Source organism: Periplaneta americana, chromosome 1, assembly GCF_040183065.1.
Source record: "Periplaneta americana isolate PAMFEO1 chromosome 1, P.americana_PAMFEO1_priV1, whole genome shotgun sequence".
Lineage (NCBI taxonomy): Eukaryota > Metazoa > Arthropoda > Insecta > Blattodea > Blattidae > Periplaneta > Periplaneta americana.
This window is the reverse complement of record NC_091117.1, coordinates 184,101,229-184,128,676: the sequence shown is the minus strand read 5'-3', so window position 1 is coordinate 184,128,676 and position 27,448 is coordinate 184,101,229. Positions and strand designations below refer to the sequence as shown.

Here is a 27,448-nt window from a genome sequence, read left to right as displayed (position 1 = left end):
TAATGCTTATAATTCAGAATTAAATTTGATAATTACACATGACTTCTGAAATCTGCAATAAAACCTGGCAATCTTCCTCATCTTACATGCAAAGACTATAATATCCATATCTGAGAAGCAAAAACAGCAATCTCCATATTAAAAGCTTTAATATATTGTTCCACAGTTACTTTGAAGTAAAGATACTATGTAAAATTGCTTTTCCGATGTCTATTTACATATGAAAATAGTTTTTGATGGAATTGTCGTTCAGTGAACACCTCGAAAAGTTTTTTGCTTCTACTGTAATATTTTCCAAAGTGGAGATTGCTGACTTTGCTTCTAGGCACCTCACTTAATTCATACACATATATTTAGTATCGTGTGAACCGCACTCTCTTGCATTTCGTTCCGTTTATATCTGCTCCAAAGACATCTGATATAGAGTGTAGTAGTTAAGTTATTTTATAAGAAATGTGTGTTATAATGCATAGTGTATAATATGATGCTACGTAATAACTTGCGTGTGGCGGATACTGGCTGATTCCCTCCAGTAAAACAAAATGGCGCACAATCTCGAACAAGCTATTGTTAATCTTGTAGTGTAGGCTTTAGCTATTGTTGATTACAAACCGAAGTAACGGAGAACTAAAGATCTATCTTCAGCTACCACGTTGAAAGAATGGACAGGCTTACCAGGCAGCTTACCGATTTATGAATTTTTCAACAATATTGACGCTGCTGCGCTATTAGAAAATTTAAGTGAAGAAGATAAGAAACACATACTCAGACTTAAAATAGCAGGACCAGCATTCGAATTTTTGCAAAGTAGACCGGATCTCATTCAAGATGGCGCCACCTTCGCAGACATTAGAGCCGCGTTTGAGGAGAGATTTAGGGGAAAAATGCCTGATATTTCTATTATGTATAATTGTAGAGCTACAAACGGCCACACAAAAGGAAACGGAAAGCCCAGAAGCATTTGCGGATAGGATTAAAGCTCTCAGTTTAAAAACCTTAAAAGAGACAAGGGACTCGTTAGAAAGACGCATACTCACAGAAGAGACGGAACGTCGATTGTTAGGCGCATACGTAGCAGGATTAAGAGGGGAAATAGCCAAATATGTTCGGTTAGGAAGGCCAAAGAATATGAAAGACGATGTCCAGTTAGCCGTCACCGCGACGAACGAAGCGAGACAGGAAACAGGTCATCGCGACGTATTCGTAGTAACAGAACATAAATTCCGTCACAAATGTCACCGCAAAGGGCACATGACTAAAGATTGCCGTACGAAAAAGCCAGTTTCCACCCCGCGTCACCAGCAGCGCAGAGACGCTAAGGGAAACAGTCACTACCAATACACCAATAGAAATAGAGGTGCCGCATATGGATTTCGTAGGGATACTACAGTGTATTACTCTTGCCGAAAAAGAAGTCATAAAGCAAGAGAGCGTTTTCGTAATGAATATGATAGTCCAAACCAGGGAAATGGGGATGCCTTGGCTCCAAACCTCGTAACGTCAAGGCAATAAATAAACCATCCGCTTGCACTCTCCTCTTTACCAGTTCACGCGTGGCAGGACTCCTGGCCATCGCAAGGGTAAACGGGAAGGTAACTAAGTGGTTAGTAGATACAGGGACAACCATATCAATCGTCCGACCAGGGTTAGCAGGGAATACAATTAATGATACCGATAAAAGGGCGATAAGTATTACCGGGAAGAGTCTTGAGATAAAGGGAAGACAAGATCTTGAATTAGAATTTACTAATGCGGTAAGGATCCCGCACAGTTTTATAGTATGACCAATAAATGCAGGCCCGGAAGTAGGTGATTGCTAGGTCTAGATTTTCTACAGAAACATAATTGTATCCTCGATGTAGGAAGCCGAAGGTTGAAGACGAAGGAAGGCTGGGTTATAAATTTGGCAAGCGAATCCACATGTCACGAAAAGGTAGGCGTAATTGATTTTGGAACGGCCACCTAAAATAGGTCAATGACTCGAGCGCAGCAGACGCAGAATTTGAGTCCGTCGCATTAAGTAGAACACAGTGAGAGGGAAAAGTCAAAATGTCTTAGGAAGACCCACATCCTAAATCTGAATCCCGAGGCGTGGTTGTTAGAAATAGCAAGGAAGCTATTATACCGCCAAGAAGCGAAGCAGTTGTCTTAGGACGGGTTAATGGAAATACCACCAGGGAAGGGGTAGGTTCCAATAAGAGAAATGCGAAGACATTTCAAGACAAAATTCCGATTATTCTCGAGCCGGCGAGTTTCGGAATAAATGGTGCATATGTTGCTAGAAACCTCAATGACAATCGAGCCAAGTAAGGGTCAGTTAGTCCCCGTGAAAATCATAAATTGTACGGGAGAAGAAATACGAGTGCATAAGAGACGAATATTAGGAGAAATTGAGTACCAGTATAGTGATGCCTCACCACAAGAACACGATAAGTCCCCATTGTAATGTTGTAAGTGCAATAAGCGAAAGTTCAGATAGTATTGTAGAATCTATCAGCTTAGACCATTTGAGCGAAACAGATCAAGTAATAATAAGAGAAGTTCTCCACGAATACCGAGATGTTTTCCAGGATCCTACACAAAATGAATTAGGGTGCACCAGTAAGGTGAAACACAGGATTAACGTAGGAGACGCCCTACCGATCAAGAAAACACTCTATAGGTTGCCGCACAAGTATAAAGAGGTAGTCAAGGACATGTTACAAGGACATGCTAGATAAGAGCATAATCCGACCGTTTGCCAGCCCGTGGAGCGCACCCATAGTTTTAGTCCCAAAGAAATCACCTGATGGAAGCGAGGAAATGCGATTCTGTACTGATTTCAGAAGTCTAAATTCTGTTACCCATGGTGATTCATATCCACTCCCTAACATCGTAGAAACACTCGAAAGTTTATCTGGTACTAAGTACTTCAGAAAAATTGATCTATTCAGTGGCTTTTGACAAGTCGAAATTGAGGAAAAAGATAAAGAGAAAACTGCCTTCGGTACACCCATGGGGACGTTTGAATACAATCGAATGGCGTTTGGTCTAGTAGGAGCCCCGAGTACTTTCCAAAGACTAATGGATGGAGTTCTAGCAGGCTTAAAAGGCGAATCGGCTTTTGTTTATATTTATGACGTCATTGTCTACAGTTCAACAATAGAGTAACACACAGAGAGGCTAAAAGAGATTTTGCAGTGTTTAAGAGACGCGAATCTGAAAGCACATCCCCTAAAATGTACTTTTGCAGTACCCGAAATCGAGTACTTAGGTCATGTAGTGGACTCGAGAGGCGTACGTCCCGACCTACAGAAAATTCAAAATTCCAGTTCCGAAAAACGCAAAACACATAGATCATTCCTAGGTCTAGCAGGCTATTACCGTAGACATGTTGACAACTTTGCTGAAATTGCTAAACCATTGTCAGATCTCACAAGAAAGGACGCCACATTTGTTTGGACCAAAACAAAGGAAAATTCATTTAGCACGTTAAAAGAAGCACTGTGTAGTGAACCAATCCTGAAATATCCTGATTTCAGTAAACCATTTATACTAGCGACAGACGCATCAGGAACTGAGCTAGGAGCCGTTTTATCTCAAAAGATAGAAGGGAAAGAGCACCCAATTGCATATGTCTCACGAGTACTACAAAAATCTGAAAGGAATTATTCCACCACAGAACGTGAGCTATTAGCTCTAGTACAGGGACATCATTTTATTTTTACTTGCATTTTTATTGTACCTGCATTTCTGAATGTACTTCACTCTCATCCCTTCACTAATGTCCTTGCTCCCGTCAGACACACAAACTTACGGCCGCTGTTACATTCGAAGTCTTCAAGCAGTGAAGTAAACACTGCAGTGTATAGTGTGTTTCATAAATATGATTGCGTTTTCTATAGAAGAAAGAACCTATATTAATAATATCGTACTAAAAAATTATATTCAAGAAACGATAAATTCATTTTCAGAGAATATGCTTCAAAATGTTTTTAATAATATGCGTACTGAATTGAAGCCTGCATTGTAATGAACGGCAACCATTTTCAGCAACTTGTTTAAAAATTCAGTTTAGCTTTTTTTGAATTGAGGTGGCTAGAAGCAAAGGAATGCTAGTGACATAAAGTGTAGTGTTGGCCTATTGAAATATTATAGTGTGGTGATACTAAAGGGTAGAAATAACCTAAAACTAATATACGTAAGTACATTAAATTGAAAAGTGAGTGAAATTGAATTTGTAAATAAGGTACAGTATATACATAATGTGTGCTATGGCTGCTCTGTCTGGAAACTGTCGTAGTTGTAGAAGGATTGTAGTGAAAGGATTGGTATGTAATAATTGTAATTTCTGTTTTCATTGGAAATGTATAGATATAGATCCTGATAATTTTGTTGACAAAGGTAGTTGGGAATGTAGTGATTGTATATATGATAGAAAGATGCGCGATCAACTGGAGAGAATCAGAGCCCTAGAATTGGAATTAGATGAGGCAAAGTGTGAAATTAATAAATTGAGAGCTTTGAAGGATAGCATTAGTGTTTCGAATAAAGAGAGATCTCACACTTGGATGAAACCGAAGAATTCCAAATCTAGGAGTAGACGTTTCTCTGCGGATGATGCTGCATCAAACTGACCAACAAATTCAGTGCTCTTCAAGCAATGAATGTTGATCAGGAGAACTCAGACCCAGTATCGACACTAGTAAAGGTAAGTCAGAAAACAGATAAGGTTAATGATTGTAGGAGTAAAGTATTGATTTTAGGAAGCAGCCATGCAAGAGGTATTTCCTCACTTTTGAAGTCGAAACTGGGCGATGAGTTTGAAGTATCTAGTGTATGTAAGCCTAATGCTCCTCTCAAGAATGTTGTTGAGGATATGATGAAATTGAGTTCAGATTTTTCTAAGAGGGATCATGTAGTTATAGTGGGTGGGCCAGGTAATAGTATTGATAACGATTGTAACTATTCTATTGAGAAAGATGTCAACAACATAATTGAGATGAGCAGCCATACCAATGTGGAGTTTCTTGGTCTTTTCAGCAGGTACGACAAGCCGTATCTTCACAGGAGGGTGCGGAGCGTGAATATGCGGCTTGAGCGGGCTCTGATGAGGCCTGGGGCATCACACATTGGTTTGATAGATGTAAGCCCTATAAGAAGGTATGAATATACGTCACATGGCCTGCATCTGAATGGTAGAGGCAAGGAGCACCTTTCGGTTCTTATTGCTAATAGCATCAGAGACAGCCATGTTAAAAAGCAGAGTTGTAATATTCCTGTGTTAGTTAATGCTAGGGCTTCTCCTTTTTTAGGTTAAACCTCCCACCAGTAAGGTGTTTGAAACAAGTTCAACTAAATTGTAAATGCTCTGATGTTTCTAGTAATGAACACAGTAACTTCACTATTTTTAATCAAAATATTAGGGGATTAAAACAAAAAACTGATGAATTGATCACTTCTTTAGCAACTCAAAAGCATAAACCTCAGATATTATGTATAACTGAACATCATATGAAGCAACAGGAAATACTACAACTGTCTTTACATGGATATGTATTAGGTTCTCATTTCTGTAGACATGTCTTCCAAAAAGGGGGTGCCTGTATTTTTATCAGAGAGGATCTATTATTTAGTAAAATTGATGTATCTGATTTTTGCCTTGAACAAGATATTGAAATCTGTGGAATACAAATTGGTTATGAGATATCAAATTTAATTATCTTATGTGTTTATAGGGCGCCAATGGGAGATTATAAGAAATTTACAACTAACTTAGATTCATTATTGAAAAGACTTTATAAACCACATACTGAATTTGTAATCTGTGGTGACATAAACATAGATTATCTATCAGAAAGCTCACGTAAAAGAAAATTAAACTCACTTCTTGAAACTTATAATCTTAGTCACACAGTAAGTTTTCCAACCAGAACACAAGCTGGAAGTAGTACTGCCATTGATAATATATTTATAGATAAAAGTAGATTGAATTCCTATTCAACAGTACCATTAGTCAATGGCCTGTCTGATCACGATGCACAAATTCTAAGTGTTTTCAATATGAGTGAAAAATTCCAAAGTGTTAATCTAAAAATAAAAAAAAGGATTATAAATGCTGAATCTCTTCATCATTTAAATACATGTCTACAAAATGAATCTTGGGAAAATGTATATAGTACCGATACCATTGATATTAATACTAAATTTAATGCATTTTTCACTACATTTACGAATTATTTCAATGAATGTTTTCCAGTCAAGGTGGTGAAAAAATGTAAAAGTAAAAACACGTGGATAACTCAGGGAATTAAAATATCATGTGCTAGAAAAAGGAATCTATATTTAATGAGTAGGAATAGTGATGATCCTCATGTTCTTAATTACTACAAGAATTACTGTAAAACTTTGACAAAAGTTATAAAAGATGCAAAGAAAATGTATCTGAATGAAAAAATACAAAATTCAGATAATAAGATTAAAACTATTTGGGATATTATTAAAAATGAAACTAATCGATATATATATATTTTTTTTCATATACTTTTATTTAAAAACAAAGAAATTAAAGAACAAATACAATTTAACAGCTGTCAAAAATTCCAATTAATGTGTTTACACTTTTTTTTTTTTTTCATTACATGATTTTTCTTCTTCTGTAAGCAGCTTCATCATACAAGTCTGAGGCGTTTTGTTTTATTCTTAGAGAAAGAGAGCTATAAACACAAATCAATGACTGTGGTCGTTAGAGTATTGAATGCGATGATATATAAGATCACCTAAACATTTGTTGTATTTTTTTTTTTTTTTTAAGAAAGTTCAATGTCTTTCAGTTTTAAGAACCATGTCTTAGCTGGAGTTACACGTAACATAGATTGTTTTTCATCATACAGCACACGTTTCAGTTCACGAATTTCAGGATGTTCACTAGACAGGACGTAATGCACTACACCATGAATAAGCCACAACTGAGTTTCAAGGTTTTCACTTGAACCAAAATCAAAATGGAGTATTTTCCGTAGAGCATCATTTGGGTTAGTCGACATATCAAATTTACACAGTTGATGTTTTAGCCACGTCCAGATAGTTCTAGTACCTTGACAGCCTATTAGTCTGTGTTGAATGGTATCCAGTCTATTACACTTTCCACATGCTGGCGAATCTACCATGTTGTGTTTATGTTTCTTGGATTCTGTTGGGATGACGTCATTAACCATCATGTAGGATGTTACTAACCATTCTGTTGGCACATGCGGAAAATTTAGATTTTTCCAGATGCGGGACCAGGGACGATTTGGGAATTTCTCTTGCACAGAAGGCGTCGTAGTCATACGGCTCCGTAAGACTTTGTAGATAATTTTAGAGGTGCGCGGAAAGTCTGGCTTCAGTTCTGCTTGTTGGAATTCTTTCAAACCTTTGAAAACACAGCGATACGCACCTGAAACGCTGGGTCCATCTACGTGTTGGTTGTTCCATCTCTGAATATCCACGACATCCCCACTACCTTCCATAGACAGCAGTATCCGTCGTATCAAAAGCGATTAGGCTTTGATTGCTACATCGACCAGGTTTTGACCGCCTTTACCCTTTTTATTACGAAGTTGAGATCTACTGATTCGATATACATGACCTGACCAAATATAGAATCCAACTGATTTTTCCACTTGTTGTGAAAACTTTGCAGGCATTGGCAATATTGAAGCTGCGTACCAAATTTTGGATAAGAAAAAAGTGTTGATATGCCAAATCTTCTGAAGTAAGTTGAGTTTGCGAATCTTGTGTTTATTGATGACATGACGTACGGAGTTAACTATTTGTTCCCAATTACGGGTAAGCATTCCCTCTAATGTTGATTTGAAGTATATTCCTAGAATTCGGACTTCATCACGCACTGTGAACAGAGATGGTGAGAACTCAGTCTGCCAAGCCCCCAAAGGCAACAAAGATGATTTCTTGTAATTCAAATTCGCTCCAGAAGCCAAGTTGTGCATCTTCACCGTGTGTACCACAATTTGTTCATCTTCAGGGTACTGGAGTAGTACTGTCACGTCATCTGCATAAGCCCGGACTGTAAAATGGAGACGTTCAGGTTGAAGCTCTAGCATATGATTGTGTATCGTGCGGAGAAATGGTTCCAATGACAGAGCAAATAATAGCATTGAAAGCGGACAGCCTTGTCGAACTCCCCTCTTAATTGGGAAACTTGACGTAAAGTATCCATTTAGTTGCACTTTTGATCTACCAACAGCATAAAGCTTTCGGATAACGGATATCATAAAGTGTGGCACATTAAGTTTTTCAAGGACCATGAATAAGAAAGAGTGATTAACACGATCGAAAGCTTTTTCAAAATCTAAGGATAGTATCGCAGCTTGTTCTGTGGGATGCGCTTGTAAGTATTCAACGATATTTCGTAAAGCAGATAAATTCCAGAAAATATTTCTACCGGGTACGCCGCATATTTGTTCCTTTTCTATCAAATGTGGGAGTAACGGTTTAAGTCTATTGGCCAAAACTTTCATCAATATTTTGTAATCTGTATTAAGCAAGGTAATGGGACGGTAATCGGCAATGGTATGAGGATTTGTTTTGGGAAGTAAAATGATTATGCCTTCTCCAAAGTTATAAAGCTCTTCTTGTGTAGTGAAAATGGCATTGAAGGCTGCCAAGAGGGGATTTTTTAAGATATCCCAAAATGTTTTATAAAAATCATATGTGATGCCGTCATTTCCAGGGGATGTGTTTGTTCTTGTGCCTAACAATGCTTGTCGGAGTTCCTCTTCATCAATCGGCTGTTGTAGTAGTTGTTGATCTTCTAGGCTGATGTGTCGATTAACATTTTGTAATAATGAATTACACATCTCACTCGATATGGGATATTCATTAAAAAGTTCTTGGAAATGTCTCGTGGCCTCATGTAAACAGTCTGAAGTTGTCGAAATTTGTTGATTGTCATTGGTCCGGAGATGATGAATGTATTTTTGATAACCTCTTTTCTTTTCTTTCACTACATGAAACAATGTTCCTTTCTCCTTGTCCATTTTGGATTTGGGTCTACACCTTATCATCACGCCCTGCATTATATGTTCATGGAATTGAAATATTTTTTGTTTAATTTTATTCATTTCCTCGTATACCTTTTCTCCTTTCTGAATCTCGTCATGTAGTTCATTTAGTACTTCATAATAAAAAGAAAGCGTCGCGCGTTGCTCACGTGATTTTATTGACCCTACGCGCTTAAAATATGATTGGATCGCCGGCTTGACTGTGTTGATCCAATACTTAAAAGGTGAATTAGCCTGTAAGGGTCGCTTTTTGTTGATTAGATCAGATAAATAAGTGCTAAAATCATTTTGATCGTCTTCTTTGCTATATAATGATGGATTCAGTTTCCAATAACTACGTCCTGTGGTAGCGAGCTTTTCTTTTATTCTGAGGGTCATAGTAAAACATTCATGATCAGAAAATGCTATGGGCATGACTGTTGCATCGTAAATGGCATTACTGGTGTCCTTATCCACATAGATTCGGTCCAATCTAGATGCCGACTACCCCCGAAAAAATGTAAACTGCACCGTTGTAGGATGGAGAAGTTTCCAAGCATCTTTCAAATTTAATTCTTCAACTAGTTGATTGAGTATATTCAAAGAGTGAAAATATTACTTGCATTAAAATCAATGATAGTAAAACAGATAACCCAAAATCAATTGCAAATCATTTTAACGACTTCTATATAAATATTATTCAGAACTTAAACATTCAAGATTGTGCAGAAGATGCTGCACTTGGTTACCTAACTGATGCATTTAACACTGAGTTTTTAGGTCTCAAATTTATTCCCACTACCGCAGCAGAAATCATGCATGTGATAAAACAACTAAAAACAAAATATTCCTCTGGATATGATGAAATTCCAAGTAAAGTTCTGAAAGCTTGTTCTGAAATATTATCCCCTCCGTTAAGCTATCTATGCAATTTGTCAATGCAATGTGGTATTTTTCCAGAAAGACTCAAATATTCAATAGTAAAACCAATATACAAAAAGGGAGATAAATGTACTATTGCTAATTACAGACCCATATCATTATTAACAACATTTTCAAAAGTGTTTGGATTTAGAAAACAAAAATCGACAGAGAATGCTGCTTTTAGTTTGGTGGATGAAATATTAAATTCATTAAATTCGAAACTACATGTAGGTGGGATTTTTTTGTGACTTGGCTAAAGCATTTGATTATGTAGACCATAGTATATTAGTAAAAAAATTGAAGTTTTATGGCATTAAAGATGAGATGTTGGGTTGGTTTACATCGTACTTATCAAATAGAAAACAAAAAGTAGAAATAAATGTACCAAATAACCATAAAGTTACTTATTCAGAATTTAGAAATATTAAACATGGTGTTCCGCAGGGGTCAATTTTAGGTCCATTGTTGTTTCTAGTTTATATTAATGATTTAGCCTTGACCATAAACAATTCATCCCATGTAATTTTATTTGCAGATGATACAAGTGTAATTATTTCAAGCAAACAATACGATCATTTTATAAACACTTCTAATACAGTGCTGAATCTAATGAATGAATGGTTCCATGCAAATAAACTAGCACTTAATGTTGATAAAACCAGTGCAGTCAAATTTAGTACACACAATAGTGCTCAGGTTTCCTACAGTATTCGATTAAATGGAACTCATCTCAAAGAATCTATAAGCACAAAGTTTCTTGGTTTAGAATTGGATAATCACTTGAACTGGAAAACGCATATAGAATGTATTACTCGTAAATTGAGCTCTGCCTGTTATGCATTAAGATCCTTATCTACTATTGGTGATATAAACTTACTTAAAATGTCATACTTTGCATATTTTCACTCTGTAATGAAATATGGATTAATATTCTGGGGTAACTCGTCTGAAGCTAAACACGTTTTTGTTTTACAAAAGAAAGCTATAAGAATAATGGCCGGTGTGCATAAAAGGACCTCATGTAAAAATATTTTCCGAAACTTAGAAATCTTGACTTTACCTTGTGAATACATTCTTTCCCTAATGATGCTGTATATTAAGAACCAAGATAAATTCAGTACTAATCAAGACATTCATCCTTTTAATACAAGACATAAATCAGATCTTCATCTACCCTCTGTTAGTCTAAGCTGTTTTAAAAAAGGAGTTCGCTATTCATGTATAACAGTCTTCAATGCACTGCCTAATTATCTTAAAGATTTGAAGAACAACGAGAAAAGGTTCAGAAAAGAATTAACCAAATTTCTACATACTCATACCTTCTACACAATTGATGAATTGTTTATGCTTGTGAATTGAATTATTCTACTTAAATGACATGTACAATTGTATATAGCTCAACTAAAATATGTTTTTATATTGACTTAATCTGTTTACTATGTATTGTATTTTTTGTTTAGCATAACTGATGAATTGTATGTACTGTAAATTGAATAGTATACTGTATAGGTCAACTGATGAATTGTTTAAGCTTATAAATTGAATTAATCTACATCATATGAATTGTATAGCTTAACGAAAATAAGTTTGTAAATTGAACTAATTTGATTGTATATGTTTGTATAGTTTGGCTGATGAATTGTATATGTTCTTAAAATGATTACTAGTCTGTGTAGCTCTACTGATGAATTGTATATAGACCTACTGTAGATTGAATGGTAATATGTATAGCTCAACTGATGAATTGTTTATGATTATAAATTGAATTAATCTACTTGATATTAATTGCACAAATTTGTATAGCTTAATGAAAGTATGCTACTTTGTATTGTATATATTTGTATAGTTTTGGCCGATGAATTGTATATGCTTTAAATTGAATAGTAATCTATATAGCTCTACTGATAAATTGTTTGTGTTTGTAATCTAAAGTAGTTTGCATGATATGTATTATCAATTTCTGTATATCACAACTGGTTGAATTGTTTATGCCTTAAATTTAATTAAATTGTTTTGTATTATAATATAGCTCAACTTATGAATGATCGTTTGCATTTGTAAATTTAATAATCTGATTGGCTATGTATTGTATACTTTTAGTAGAGCCATCGATGTTGCTTAGTCGACAGACTCGCTGGGCTGCTGATCCGGAGCTGCGTTCGGGCTTGGGTTGGATCCCCCTTTGGACTTTGGTTTCTTCGGAGGTTTTCCCCAGCCGTGGGACTGAAGCCGGATGGTCTATGGCGAGTCCTTGGCATCAACCCCTTTGATTTGATTACCCCCTTTGATTTGATTACTTGGTTGGGTTTTTCCGAGGTTTCCCCCACCGAAAAGGAAAATGCCGGGTAATATTTTGGCGAATCCTCGGACCTCATCTCATCTCACTACATCTCGCCAAAATGTAAAAAAATGTAAAAAAATTGTACAAAATTGTAAAAATTGTAGAAAATTACTAAATTGTAAAACTATAAAAATTTGTAAAAATTGTAATTGTAATATTGTAAAATGTTGACATGTTCCACATCTTAAAGCTTCATAGCTCATGTAAGATCTATGGAATAAAATAAATGAATGAATGAATGAATGAATGAATGAATGAATGAATGAATGAATGAATGAATGAACATTTGTAATAACATGAGTTAAGTGCATCCAGTGTAAGCTAAAGTATCTAAAATTTTAGTGGCAAAGGGATATTTTAATCGCATCACACATTAAAATTTAAATAAAAATTTCACCGATTTTACGAAAGCTTAAATATTTAAACCCCATTTTCTCAAAAGTAACTTAAGTGCACTTACAGCCCTTTATTTATGTCCCCCTCAATTTAAATGCACTATCTATATTGTATTTTAACACCAATAATTAGTATGCTAAATAAAGTAGACATTACATAACGAACATAGCCACCTGAAAAGTTGAGTTTTTGAAAAAAAAAATGTTACTACTCTACTGTATTTTAATAAATTCCGTAAAAGTGATGATCAAACTGAAATATATATCGTATTTCCCTACAACATAAATGGATACACTACTTTTCTCTCCTCATATACCTAGTAAAATGATTTGTTTACATATTGCACTAGTAACATCAAACTCCTGTAATGGAAGGGGGCAACAGTGTTTCCGAGTATAGCCAGGTTAATGTTAAAAATGTTGGTAAAAATAAAGTGATGTCCCTGTATGAGCTACAAAGTACTTTAGATGTTACCTATACGGTCACAAGTTCATCGCAGTGACCGACCATGCAGCTCTTCGTTGGCTAATGAGTCTCAAGGAGCCGAGTTCGAGACTGCTCCGATGGACGCTCAGATTCTCTGAATTTAATTTTCAGATTCAGTACAAACCAGGAAAAAAACATCAGAACACAGATGCTCTATCTAGAATTCATAAAGTGCCCTTTGTTACGATCGACAAGATGGAATCTCAATCCGTTCGAAATCTACAATTGCCGAACCGCAATATGCACAATGGTTGAATGACGCAAATCAGTTTAAATTAGATGACAATGGGATTTTGTTTCGAATCCAAAATGACCGTGAACCTTGTTTGGTAGTACCTATACCATTGAGATTGACTATACTAAAAATATATCATGATTCACCAATCGGTGCACACCAAGGTCAAAGGTGGACCTATGACTTATTAAGTCGAAGTTTCTATTGGCTAGATATGAGACCAGACGTGGAAAATTATGTTGCAAATTGCATGTCATGTTGGGAAAGAAAAACAGGAAAACATCCTGTAGCCCTCTTCAGGAGTTCGGTGAAGTGGTGAAACCTTTGAATTAGTTAGCATGAACATCCTTGGTCCATTTCCAAAGACCACTTCCGGAAACGTCTATCTATTGATTTTCATGGTTGCCTTCACGAAGTGGAGTGAAGCTATTCCGATACCTGACCAATCTGCGGAAACTGTAGCTAGGGAATTTGTCACAAAAATAGTTGCTAGTCATGGAACCCCTAAACAAGTATTAACTGATCAAGGCAGAAATTTTGTATCTACATTGTTCAAGGAAGTTTGCAAATTGCTACACATAAAGAAAATACAGACAAATCCGTATCATCCTATGGCGAATGGACTAGTTGAACGCAGTCATCAAACGTTCACGGCAATGATGTTTCACTTTGTGCGTTAAGACCAAAGAGATTGGAATAAGTGGATAGCTATAGTACAGAAGGCGTACAGAATTACACCCCACTCGGTGACCGGGTACTCCCCATTCTTTCTCTTGTATGGCAAGGAAATGCCTCTGCCATTTCCAGTTGATATGAGTCCGAAATTTCCAAGAGAAAATATAGAATCCGACCCTATAGTTGGCCAAGCCAGGAAACTAGAGACGGCCTACAAAGTGGTTAGAGAACGGTTAAAGCAAAGTAAGACAACGCAAGCGAGACAGTACAACACGAGGCGAAATGTGAAACTTCAAACATCTGAGCTAGGAGACAAAGTATTCATACAAAGCACAGTGTTGAAAAAGGAAGTAACGAAGAAATTAGCTAAACCATGGACAAGCCCAGTTGAGATAGTAGAAATACTAAATGAAGTCAATTACCGCATTCGCTACGGAGACGGTAGAACACAAGTAGTTCGTGTAAATAGATTAAAGTTGTGCCGATGTCAGGTTGACGACATTCATCCTACCAAAAATAATACGGAAAGTATGTATACGCACTATTGGGAGAATGATGAAGGACCCCTGGGAATGGAATCGAACAGAGAACCCCAAGGTGAAGGAATAATCAGTGAAATGTCAGGAACGGCGAAAGAAGACGCGTGGGCATCGGAAAATGAGATACCGCTAAGCGAATTAAGGCGACGGAGCACTGAAATTTGTATTTTCCATAGTTTTTAACCAAATGATTTGAAATTTTTACTTCATAATTCATTTTGTAAGTGAAACACCTGTACCAAGTTTCATTAGATTATCTCGATTAGTTTTTGAGATATTAATTATTACATTAATTTATTCATTAACGTATAAAAATTGCTATTTAAAAAAAAGTTTTTGGAGAAAATCAATAAAATTATTTTTGTATACTCCTAAGAGTTGCACTAACAAAGTGACATATGCTTTTTGTTTTATCATGTTTCTTTCTTCTAAAAAAAAAAATATTATTTTTCATATTTAAGAAAAATAATGAATTTTATTATAATTAGGCCTATTATTTTCTTTTAATGATAGCACAGCTCCTGCATGCAGATTGGAAAAAAGCATATGTCACTATTTTTATTACACTTTCGTTTATATGTGTGGCAAATTTCAACTCTATTGAATCACAACTTCTTTTGTAATAGGCATTTGAAGTTGTCAGTATATTAAAAATTTTAAATGGGAGAAAAATAACATTGAAATAAAACATGCTTCTAACATGATATGTTACCTTAGAATTGCCCAGCTCCATATGTGGTTCCCTCTGCTCTCTTTTTCTGGTGTTGAGAAGCCATTTTAGAGAACTTCAACCTTTTCCTGATTGAACGGTGTCCAGTATTGTGTGTTACTTCACTCTGATTAATTCTTCGCTTGTCGCGTTGCACACTTACTTTCACTCCACTCTCACTCATGTCCAAGCCAGTTGCAGATTCTTTTAGTTTTTCACTAACCTCACAACCCATTTTAAAAACACTAACAGCTGAAGTAACAATGTCCACTTTCTTTTTTGCCACAAAAACAGTCTTAGGGCAATAGTTCCATATGACACTATGTAGACATTCATTGGTGTTTTGTGTCTTGCCTTGCTTGCACCTTTCAAGAAGTTCATTACTGGCAAGCTTTTGGTACACAGGTATTATTTTAGCTACTACTGAGGAATCCAGTACTGTTGTCATCGTGGTCTTGTCATGTTTTGGTGGTATTTCACCTCTGGCTGTAGCACGATTGTAGAAGCACCATGATGATGCTCCGCCGGGACACTTTAAGTGTTGAGGCTTTTCATCTGTAGACATTGCATGGTACAGAGTGGCATATATTGCAGTCTTCATGTGTTGCACATTTGGAATATTGTTTTTAATTGCCTGCCGATAATACAGCTGCAGCTTTAGGATTGTTTCTTTTGTCAGTCTGCCTGTTTTAGTACCACCGACTGTCACACGCTTTGCTCTCCACTCACTCACTATATTGTTCAATCCTGTCACCAGTCTTTTAGATACATGATTGATACATTCATCTTTCTGTAACTTTACTTCGTTTCCATACACCTTCAGGGACTGTAGATGGTTGAAGGCTTTAGAGTCACCATCGGAGAGCATAGTAACATATCGCATGCCACATACATTTACTGAACGTTTCCACAGAACTTCAGCTATTGCCACCTCCATCGACCCTGCAGACCCACTATAATTAGCCTCACATTCACCACTTTCTTTATGGTTTTGCATCCATTCTTTATATGCCTCACTGTCTTTATTGAGAGTTTTTACCTTGTTACTGCATGTGGCACAATATGTGGAAAGTACCTCAAAATCTATGACAAGACCAGTCAGTACATCAATAACTATGCCTACACCATAGTGTGACATATGGCCTCTTTTGTGCCAGCTTCCATCATAAGACACAGTTATGTCTACAACATTTTCAGGACCCTGATCTTGATTCAGACCTGTATATGCTTTTCGAACAGCATTATGTGCCATATCTAAAACATTATGACGCAATATTTTGTCATCTTCTGCCCTATCTTGTAAATGTGAATTGTAAGTTGACTTGCTCATGACATGCATCCCCATTGACATGCAAAATTTTTCAATGGCTGCATACCCCCTACCAAAGTCTGAAAAAGCAGACACTACCCTTTTGTTTACCTCAAATGGTGGTCTAGATGATGATTCACAGGAGACACGAGGGCTTGTATATGTCTGTGCACAGCATGTCTGGCAGGCAGGACATTTCACAGTTACATTAGCAGCAAAACCTTGAAAATCTTCTACCACTGTATTCAGACCTGTGGCACCACACTTGACACATATCAAACTTTGAAATAAATTTTCCAACATACTTGTATGAAATAACACATAATTATTTGCCCTTTTACTCTCACTTATAAGAAGGCCTAAATTATCTTGCTCTACATTGAATGTTGATAATTTTCTCACACTTGCTGAAGGACGTGAATCAGCTGTAGCTATAGGAATAGCAGTAGGCCTATTTTCTTCAACTAAAGTAGAAGGCTGGGGTTCAATGTCTGGTGTAGGCCTATCATTCTTATTCCACCTCTTGTGTACCAATAATCTTGTTTTTAATTTCTTTTTTGACATTCTACCCATTTTAAATTATAATATATCACTCGAAATAAACCTAAGCTATGTAAAAATCTAATGAACACTATATAGAAAAATTTTCTAACCTACACGTGATTTTGTAAATTATATAACTTTATAACTTCACTATATACACTACTAAAATAACTGTAAAAACGAGTTTATATCAGAAACAAGTAAACAAAAATACTATAAACACTCTATAATCTAATATAACGACCAAATTAACCTGGAACAATGAAGGTACTGTGAAACACGTGTGAAAGTACGAACAACAAACAGCTTTTCTTTTTTATACAAAAACAAACTTGGAAGCTCTGCTCTTGCAGTGCTGACTCTTACAGAAATATCCCTCATTCTTACAGGCTTACCACACACATTGTCACCTGACCTTTTGCGGGAAATATGAATTAATAACAAACAAATTACATTACTGTCATGCTTCTCGCTTGGCAGGTAGCAGGGAGATGACACGCCCACGCCTGTGTTACGCACCAAGGCATTTAAACGGCCATTTAAAGACCTTTAAATGGTCGGAGGGCAGAAGTGAAACCATTTTTAGAAAGCTGAAACATCAAGGTAATTTTATATGCATAAAACAAAAAATGCATTTTTTGGCCATTTTTTCACAAATCTGAGTGCTCCCTCGCCTTAAGAGAAAGAGTAGGAAGAGATGAAGATTTTGAGTCCGAGGACGAAATCCCTCTCGCCTCGTGGAAAGTGAGATCAGATGATCCTCCCCAGGCACACAATTCTGCTGAACCAGACCATGAGTTCGACTCTCCTCATAATTCATTTAATGCTCCCAGTGTGAGTAATGAAACAGCCGAACAGAGGAGCCAACCAACTTCACCTCGCTACGGATTGCGAACTAGAAATATTTACTAACCTATTGGATTACAGATTATCTAATTGTTGTCGCAAAAAAAAGTGATCTAATAAAATATGGGGACGAGAATTATACTCTCTGTTCCCCGGATGTAACAATATTTTCAGCTACTCAGCCGCAATTCTAGCCAGAGTAAACTGAGGAAGCCTGTGTCATCGGATCTGAACGACCTTCGACGTGATATCGTCCATTCCAAGAAAACCCCAAAGTATATTGTATAATGTTAAGTTGGGCATGAAGCTCGCCTGGAGATGCCAAAGTTCAAAATGGGACTTGTAAAATTTACTTCTACTTTTGTAACTTAAAATAACTGTATCATAAATAATTCTGTTCATCGAGTTAACTGTTATGTAATATGTATATAGATTTCGAAACATTTTGAACAATGACATAATATGTTTCTAAGCTTAGGATCAATTTAACATAAGGATATTATTGTCTTGAAGGTTAATATATATGTGTAAATATTCAAATCCAAACGTATCTCAAGTGATGATTTAAAGAAAAGACAGTTGATGTGAAAATTGAAGTTAGACATTCATAACTAAAACTCTTTCGTGGTTGAGTAAATGATTATCTTAATTTAATCATTGTGCTACTCGAACTTATGTACTGTATGTACTCCAGGCTTCGAGAATGCAAGACGTACTGCCGGACGCCGGTGGTGTAACATGAACAGCAGCGTAAGCAACGGGAGCCACGAAGGATAGGTGACGTCACTCGCCAGCTGGAACACTATCAGCGCCTAGTATGGGATTCAACCGCATGTGTCAGCAGAAGGAGAATATTGTATGTACGAAAAGGGATCCAACACAAAAAACAGAGTTAATACTTGAATGCTTTTAGGATAAACATTTTAGCTTAAGAATGGAGTGAATTACATTGAAAAAATGTGTGTGTGTGTGTGTGTGTGTGTGTGTGTGTGTGCGTGTGTGTGTGTGTGTGAGGTATGCATGAGAAGAAAAGAATATATATCGGGGCCAGAAAAAATAAAAGTGAATGAGTGTGAGAGAGAGAGAAATAATGTTATCTTAATAATATCCAATATTGTGAAATTTTATTGTAACGAAAAAGAAGTATCCAAAATCTATTATTGTACCTAGAGTTGATAAGTGTTATAGCTGGCGCTATGCAACGAACCGAACCAACACAAAATCATAGAATACAGTATCTCAAAGTTTAACACGGAAAATCCAAAACCAATTAGAATACATTAAATGAACGTTATTAATGATTCCGCTCTGCCTATGTAATTCAGCGACCACCAGATTCATAGTATACATGATGTGCATGTGAAAGCCAATGGCGAAGGAATAAATACCCCTTAAGCCTTTCTGAGCAGAAAGAGTCCCTGACACGAGATTAACTCTCTGTAAACTCTCTCTGTTGCTTGTGTGTGTGAATGTATTCCAGAATCTAATCCACAATCACTAGGCCAGACAACAAGTTCAATGAAAAAGCACGTGCCATTGAGGCATCGTCTTTTTGAAATGAAGGGGCATCGCATTGTTATGCCTCAGGGCATAAGAACGCCCTGTAGCATGATTTCCTGTGGGGTGTCAAATCTGAAACAGTCCAGGAACAGTGTCAGCGGAATACATGGTCTTTAGCAGAAATGTAATACAATTCCAGCTTGTGAAGTAAATAGATGCTTAGCCAGCGTTAAAGAGTTTTGTCGCGCGAGCGGTAAATCACTGCCTACGATAAATGTATTCTTACGCCACGAATTACTGCTGGACTATTCGCAATGGTCCAGTGGAACAAAGCATGCATTTTAATTGGTTAAATTAAATCACGCATTGTTCGATTTCTTTTCTTACGCGTAATCTCATTAAAGCGACTTATCACTGTATTGCAATCAATCGAATTATTTGTAACAGAGGTTTGATTAAGACGACATCTTCAAGCACGAATAATCAAAAGGGGTTAAAGCCTATCTCACCTGTCCGATAGCGTGGGTGGTACCCCGTTCGGGAGACCGATAAGAGAACATAAAAAGTGATGGTGAGAGGATACAGTCGGATGGTGACACGGTCGGGCAGGGATAGAGGACCAAGTCGTAATGGCGTCGGCAGAGACAAGAGATATACTATTGTAAGTAACTTGTTATGTATATTTGTATATATTTAATAAATCGAGCATAGTTTCATTCATAACTAATTCAGTCTAGAACCTGAGTTCAGTAATCATGTAGTTTTCCTATGATATCCTGAGAGTCCCAGCTCTTTCAGTAAAATAGTTTCTTTTACATTATACGTGTAATGGTGATGTCAGAAATCCTGATAAGCCTAAGTGTGAGCGGCAGTTGAACGCAGTAATCATCCGTTCAGCAAGTCATCCGACCTAAGTTGACGGTCGCATAACAATATCATCTCCATTCCACCAATTCATTCGACGCTGAGTGACCTCGTTATATAACAGACTTATAAGCTGCCGGAAAAAAAAAAAGTTCATACATTTTGTGTTTCCACGGTCGAATGTGGAAAGCTGCACTGTGTACTGCATTTTCGGCACTGTCCCCCAGAGCATGGAAAGAAAAAATATATGCACATATAATCAATTAACCGAAGTATAATCAAACTCACATCCCCAACACTTGTGTCCCTTTCCCTACTCCATCTACGCCGGTTATCACTAGCTGTGTTAAATTACATTCCAAGCATTCCGAAAATTTTTTAGGCGGCATTTACAAGTCTTTCAGAATTTTCGAAACAATTCCAGGGATCTACATGTAATTCACTGATTAGATCATCCAAGTTTCTTGCAGTATTGTAGGTCTACCGGCATGGCGCGTTCTCAGGTTGCGGATCGAGGAGACGGCCTCCAGATATGGAGGTTAGTTGTGAATATATTGAATAAGCGGACAGCCGATGAGGGGTGGTCCTCCAGCGGGGGGGTTGGGCGAAGGGCTAACAACCCATCACCGTAAAAAGCAGCTTGTTACGAAACCTTCAAATAAGCCTCGGAATGGGACTGATTCTCTGGCACGACCACAGCAAAGGAATAAGGTTTTGAGATTTGGTACTGGCAAGGATAAACGTGATCAAGGATGAAACTCTCATTCAATCCTGAACAGATAGAAAAACTATTTTGGGCAACTACGAAATATACATAGGCAAAGTTCAAATGATCAGGACGAAATTGAAATACAAACTGCTGAGCCATTTATACCCGAACCCACACTTTCTGAAGTCGAAATTTCGATAAAAAATCTGAAAAATTATAAGTCTCCAGGTATCGATAAAATTCCAGCAGAATTAATACAAGAGGGTGGAGGCGCATTATGTAACGAAATTTATAAGCTTGTACTTGCTATTTGGGAAAAGGAAATTGTACCAGAACAATGGAAGGAGTCCATAATCGTACCTATCAGGGGGACAAGACTAGCTGTAATAACTTTCGAGGAATATCACTTTTGTTGACGTCGTACAAAATGTTGTCCAATATTCTTTTGAGAAGATTAACTCCATATGTAGATGAAATTATTGGGGATCATCAGTGTGGTTTTAGGCGTAATAGATCAACTATTGATCAGATATTTTGTATTCGACAGATAATGGAGAAAAATGGGAGTATAAGGGTACAGTGCATCAGTTGTTCATAGATTTCAAAAAGGCATATGACTCGGTTAAGAGAGAAGTTTTATATGATATTCTTATTGAATTCGGTATTCCCAAGAAACTAGTTCGATTAATTAAAATATGTCTCAGTGAAACGTACAGCAGAGTCCGTATAGGTCAGATTCTGTCAGATGCGTTTCCAATTCACTATGGGCTGAAGCAAGGATATGCACTATCACCTTTACTTTTTAACTTTGCTATAGAGTATGCCAATAGGAAAGTCCAGGATAACAGAGAGGGTTTGGAATTGAACGGATTACATCAGCTGCTTGTCTATGCGGATGACGTGAATATGTTAGGAGAAAATCCACAAACGATTAGGGAAAACACGGGAATTTTACTTGAAGCAAGTAAAGAGATAGGTTTGGACGTAAATCCCGAAAAGACAAAGTAAGTTATATGATTATTTCTCGTGACGAGAATATTGTACGAAATGGAAATATACAAATTGGAAATTTATCCTTTGAAGAGGTGGAAAAATTCAAATACCTGGGAGCAACAGTAACAAATATAAATGATACTCGGGAGGAAATTAAACACAGAAAACATATGGGAAATGCCTGTTATTATTCGGTTGAAAAGCTTTTATCATCCAGTCTGTTGTGAAAGAATCTTAAAGTTAGGATTTATAAAACAGTTATATTACCGGTTGTTCTGTATGGTTGTGAAACTTGGACTCTCACTTTGAGAGAGGAACATAGATTAAGGATGTTTGAGAGTAAGGTGCTTAGGAAAATATCTAGGGCTAAGAGGGATGAAGTTACAGGAGAATGGAGAAAGTTACACAACACAGAACTGCACGCATTGCATTCTTCACCTGATATAATTAGGAACATTAAATCCAGACGTTTGAGATGGGCAGGGCATGTAGCACGTATGGGCGAATTCAGAAATGCATATAGAGTGTTAGTTGGGAGGCCAGAGGGAAAAGGACCTCTGGGGAGCCCGAGATGTAGATGGGAGGATAATATTAAAATGGATTTGAGGCAGGTGGGATGTGATGATAGAGGCTGGATTAATCTTGCTCAGGATAGGGACCAATGGCGGGCTTATGTGAGGGCGGAATTGAACCTCCGGGTTCCTTAAAAACCAGTAAGTAAGTAAGTATTGTAGGTCTACAGAGACATCTACCTTGCGACAGAGATAATTTTCATAGAAAGTGAACTTTAAATCTTTAATAGCTAGAATCCACCCATTCAGGAATAAGACTAATTTAATTGCGTCAGTGTACAACATGGGACACTCCACTTTATTTTTGTTCTAAAGAGAGCCAAAATTACGAAATTTATTGCCCTTAAAACTACTCCATCGTCGATTATAATTTTACCATCTATTATTCCACATTTTCGAAATTTTGTAGGAATAACAGGAGCCCATGCATTTGGAAGACATCGACGCAGAGAATGACATGCAGCCCATGGAGTGGGACCTTATAACTAACCCATTCGAGCATCAGGTTACATCAGAATACCAGACAAAGATGGGATACTCAACGGAATTAATGGAATAAACGTTTCACCAACAGGTTTAGACCTTGTGGCTTTCATCTTCTGTACTATACTCCGTTTCTGGAATCTGTAGAGTATAGGAACCGAAACAAGTCCTTTGCGCAAGTGGTGAGTGGAGGGGGCCAGTCCAATGACCGCTCTGGGGGAAAACATTGATTGAAGACGAGAGTCTAAAATGCCACCTCTACCTATCACCTTCTGTCATGCGCATCTTACCCCATAGCGACTGTGAGCCGATGCAGCTCGCAATATACTCCCGCACTGATAGACTCCGCCCATTTGTTTGTCGTAGGCTCCTCCCAAATGCGTCGATTTACTCCACAGATTTCAGAAATGGAGTGCAGTCTAGGTAAAATAATTGAAATAACATGAACTATTACTCCAGCAATATTCCTTGTCCACAGTGCAGTAGCAGGGAAGTGAGGGTTTAAGATTATTTACCTCTAGGAATACAAGGCTTTTGATTTGAGAAATATTCAAGTTAAGTTATTGCTTGTCCATAACGTCTTGAATGGGCAATTCTCTTAATTCTTAAAATTAATTTATACCGATTTTTTTATAGCTTGTATATTCGAATGTGTGGAAATATGTAGATTTTAACGACTACAAAATAGTATGTATCTTTTGGAGTTTAGGCAACACCAGTTGTTACAAACACAGATCTACGAGTATGTACAGATACGGAAAAAATCTGGAGTTTCCTTATTGTATAAGTTTCGCCTACAACACACTGCGCATGCGCAGTAAACAAGAACCCCTATATGCTATTTGTGGACAGTCGTGTGACATTGTTGCCTAGATACAGGTGGACTCCCATGAAGACTCACTCCATGAAAGAATTTTGAGTAGAATAAGTACTTAGTGCGTATGAGAATGCGTAATATTTCTTTTTTATTACGATTTTGTTGAGACGGGCTGTTCGCTCTTTGTAACGCCTGTTCAATCTGGTTAACATTTTAGTGTAACTTTAATGGATCAGTCGTGGAAATGAAAAGTGCTGTAATTTTAAGTATGCTTTTTATGATGTACACAACAAACACAAACAGCGAGAGTAAGATTATTCCAGTATTCATATTAAACAGTGTAACGTACACGAATTTACAACATGAATACTTAATACTAAGACTGGGGAATTCTGCAAAACATAACCTATAGAAAGTGTTGTCTGAGCGGTAGTTGTGTTTGTGCTGATCATCATGATGACTTGCAATGTTTGGACCTACCTGTCTTTAGTGTCAGTCCAAAGACAAGTGCACAGCACATAAAATAATTTTCACATGCAATTTCTCATCCACTCAAATATGAGCTCTGCTAGACATATTTTCACTCAGGGACACCAAGATTCAAGGGGCTTTCATAGAACAATACAAATTATCCCAAGCCTACCTGTGTGCCCCCAATCCACACAGCATTTGTTTCAAAATCTCTCTTATCACTGCATAAATTAATAATATTGAAGTGCTAGTTTCTTTAATCTTCACATAAGTTTAACTTCATCTTGTTCCTGTTTCACATCTAGGTATTGCGCAAACTGAAAATTAATAATTAATGGTATTTGTGAATTTAAAAATGGTGTCGTTCTAATTATTTTATTCTTAATGTAGCCAGAACATCATATTTATTTCTTAGTAGGTAATAATGTTAATTTCACATATCTAGTATTTCAATGACATAACTTTAATCATAAATCATCCTGGAAGCCTAACTTTCTTGGTATCATGTTCGATAAGGATCTTAGTTGGCCTTTTCACATCGATGACCTTCATAATGCTTTAGACTCAATAAGGGGGGCAAAGACTAATTGGGATTTCCCGGTCTCTGATCGGGTCAAAAACCCTGATGGAACTGATATTTAACCCTTGTGGTGAATTTCGGTGAAGTCCGGAGGGCCTAATTAGTCAAATCCACTCTCCTCACCTCCACGCTGGGGCCCCCTGGGATCTTTTAAGATGCGAAAGAGAGAGTGGTGTGCGGAAAGCAATGGGAAGCTTCCGCATTTATTTATCCCAAGAAGAATAGTATTAAAAATAACTGCATGATGAGTTTTTCTCCCGTAAAAAATTCCGGACGTAAACTATCCCCCCAATCGGATGTCCGGGTGGGGGATACAGGAGAAGGGCGATTCATGCCAGAACAGGAAAAAGAAGAAAGAAGACTGACGACTGCAACTGGAAGTGGAGCTACTCTGCAGCCAGGTAAGTTGGAAAATTTGAAGAAAGCAATAAGAACAAACAGAGTGGATGTGATGGGAATATCAGGAGGGAGGTGGGAAAATAGTGGGGAGTTGCAAAAGGAGGCTAGCAATAGCGAAGGAAGTTTTTAATAGAAAAAGGAACATCTTCTGCGGACCTTTGGGAAAAGAACTAAGAAAGATAGTAAAGTGCTTCGTATGGAGTTTAGCATTTTGTAGAGCAGAAATATGGACATTACGACGAAGTGAAGAGAAGAGAATAAAAGGATTTGAAATGTAGATATGGAGAAGAATGGAACATGAGAATTGGACAGACAGAATAAGAAATGAAGCTGTGTTGGAAAGAGAGGGTGAAGAAAGAATGATGTTGAAAATGATCAGGAAGGGGAAAAGGAATTGGTTGGGTCATTGGCTGAGAAGACACTGCCTACTGAAGGATGCAATGGAAGGAAAGGAGAAAGGGAGAAGAGTTGGGGGCAGAAAAAGATCTGAGATGATAGACGAGAATAAGATATATGGATCATATGAGGAAACAAACAGGCAGGCAGAAAATAGGAAAGATTGGAGAACGCTGGGTTTGCAGTGGAAAACCTGGACTTGGGAGAACAATGAATGAATGAATGAATGACTGAATGACTGAATGTATTTTTTGTTACGGTTAAAGACCGCAGATTATGTAGAGGAAGCTATTGCATATCTGGCGAGGATAAAGCAATTTTGTGCATTAATCAATGCAATTGCCCACTTTCTACTGTACTATTTCATCTTCAAGTTTTTTTATTGTAAAAATCGGAGATATGCTTCCCCTTTACCATTTTTGATATCTTCATTCGATTTTGGTATGCCTTTTTTTCTCTTTTGCCTATAATTTTTAGGGCACTAAATTCAAATGCAGCCTTTTTTAAATATATGTAAAGTTATTTCATTCTTCTTCTATGTTTCCTGAAATTTTGATTTGTTGAAGGTGTTCCTTTATTCTACATTCATAAAGCCATTGAACACTACTATCTCTCAATAAATCTATTTTAAATATAGACCTAAGCCTATTATTTTCTTGCCTGAAATTTTTATTCTTTCTTTTATTCCATGGTTATGGTATTCTAATAGGGGATACAACTAAATGATAATCCGTGTCTAATTCTTATATTTCAAAGTGTTTAATATAAACAATTGAATGCTTTGTTGACGTGAAGACACTTCGAGATATACGAGTAGCTTCTAGCCACATAACTTATCCTTTTCATTTGGAAATTTGAGAACTGTAACATAACACTCTCACTTATAGCACTCTGGTAATTGCTGGTACACAATCACACAACATTTAGGAGCCATCTGTGAATAAAAGAATATGGATAAATTAATTTCATTTTAAATGAAAGTCTAAACTTCCATCATTTCAGTTCCCTGAATGTATTTTTCTTTTAGGTTATACTGTACCTATACTAGAAGTAACCGTTACTATGCGATTCATCTTTTGATTCCTTTTCAGACTTCACTTTTACGATTCACTTATTTTTAATAGTTTGGAGACGTACAAGTTACCATACTACTGTCCGTCCGAGTGGTTATTTCGCAGGGTCGTCCAAACAGGGGAAATCACATAGCAGTTAGGCCTACTTACTTAACCGTGCCCTTTCTTTTAAATTATTTTAAACAGTTGTATAATACTACGTAAATTTCCAATTCTGTACAGCAAATATTTGCAGAGAAGAGTATCCACTAGTTCTTACAGAGAGGACAGGAGAAACGTTTGGGGCAAACCGGGATGCGACATAAGCATTCGGCTGGACAGTAGCTACCCATTTATCCTCTTCGTAGTTACCAATCAGTGTATTACGAAGATTTTAACCAAGAATTACACTTCCTTTTAGATCGACAAGAAGAAAATGACAAGATGGAAACGCCGATGATGGTGGAGGCTTCGAGCAGCGACCAACAGCGGGCATTTAACAACTGGAATGCGGAGCGGGAGAAGAGAGTCAGGCAGGGGGACCCGCAGAATCTGAAGAATTTGGAGGCTGGACTTCATTATTTCC

At 37.1% G+C, this 27,448-nt stretch overlaps 1 protein-coding gene across 4 annotated transcripts in view; it reads right to left on the bottom strand.

The window, feature by feature from the left end:
* LOC138705100 (conserved oligomeric Golgi complex subunit 4-like) overlaps positions 1-27,448 on the bottom strand; it is a 481,496-nt gene that overhangs the window by 347,587 nt on the left and 106,461 nt on the right. For 2 of the 4 annotated variants that reach the window (XM_069833738.1, XM_069833729.1), the window contains exon 1: positions 15,332-17,115. The exons of 1 other annotated variant lie outside the window; for it this stretch is intronic. In XM_069833738.1, the coding sequence (XP_069689839.1) occupies positions 15,333-16,940 (1,608 nt within the window). In that variant the 5' untranslated portion in view covers positions 16,941-17,115 and the 3' untranslated portion in view covers position 15,332. Of the gene's footprint in view, positions 1-15,331; positions 17,116-27,448 lie in introns of those variants that run through there. One more of the 4 variants, XM_069833747.1, reaches the window with a different exon arrangement.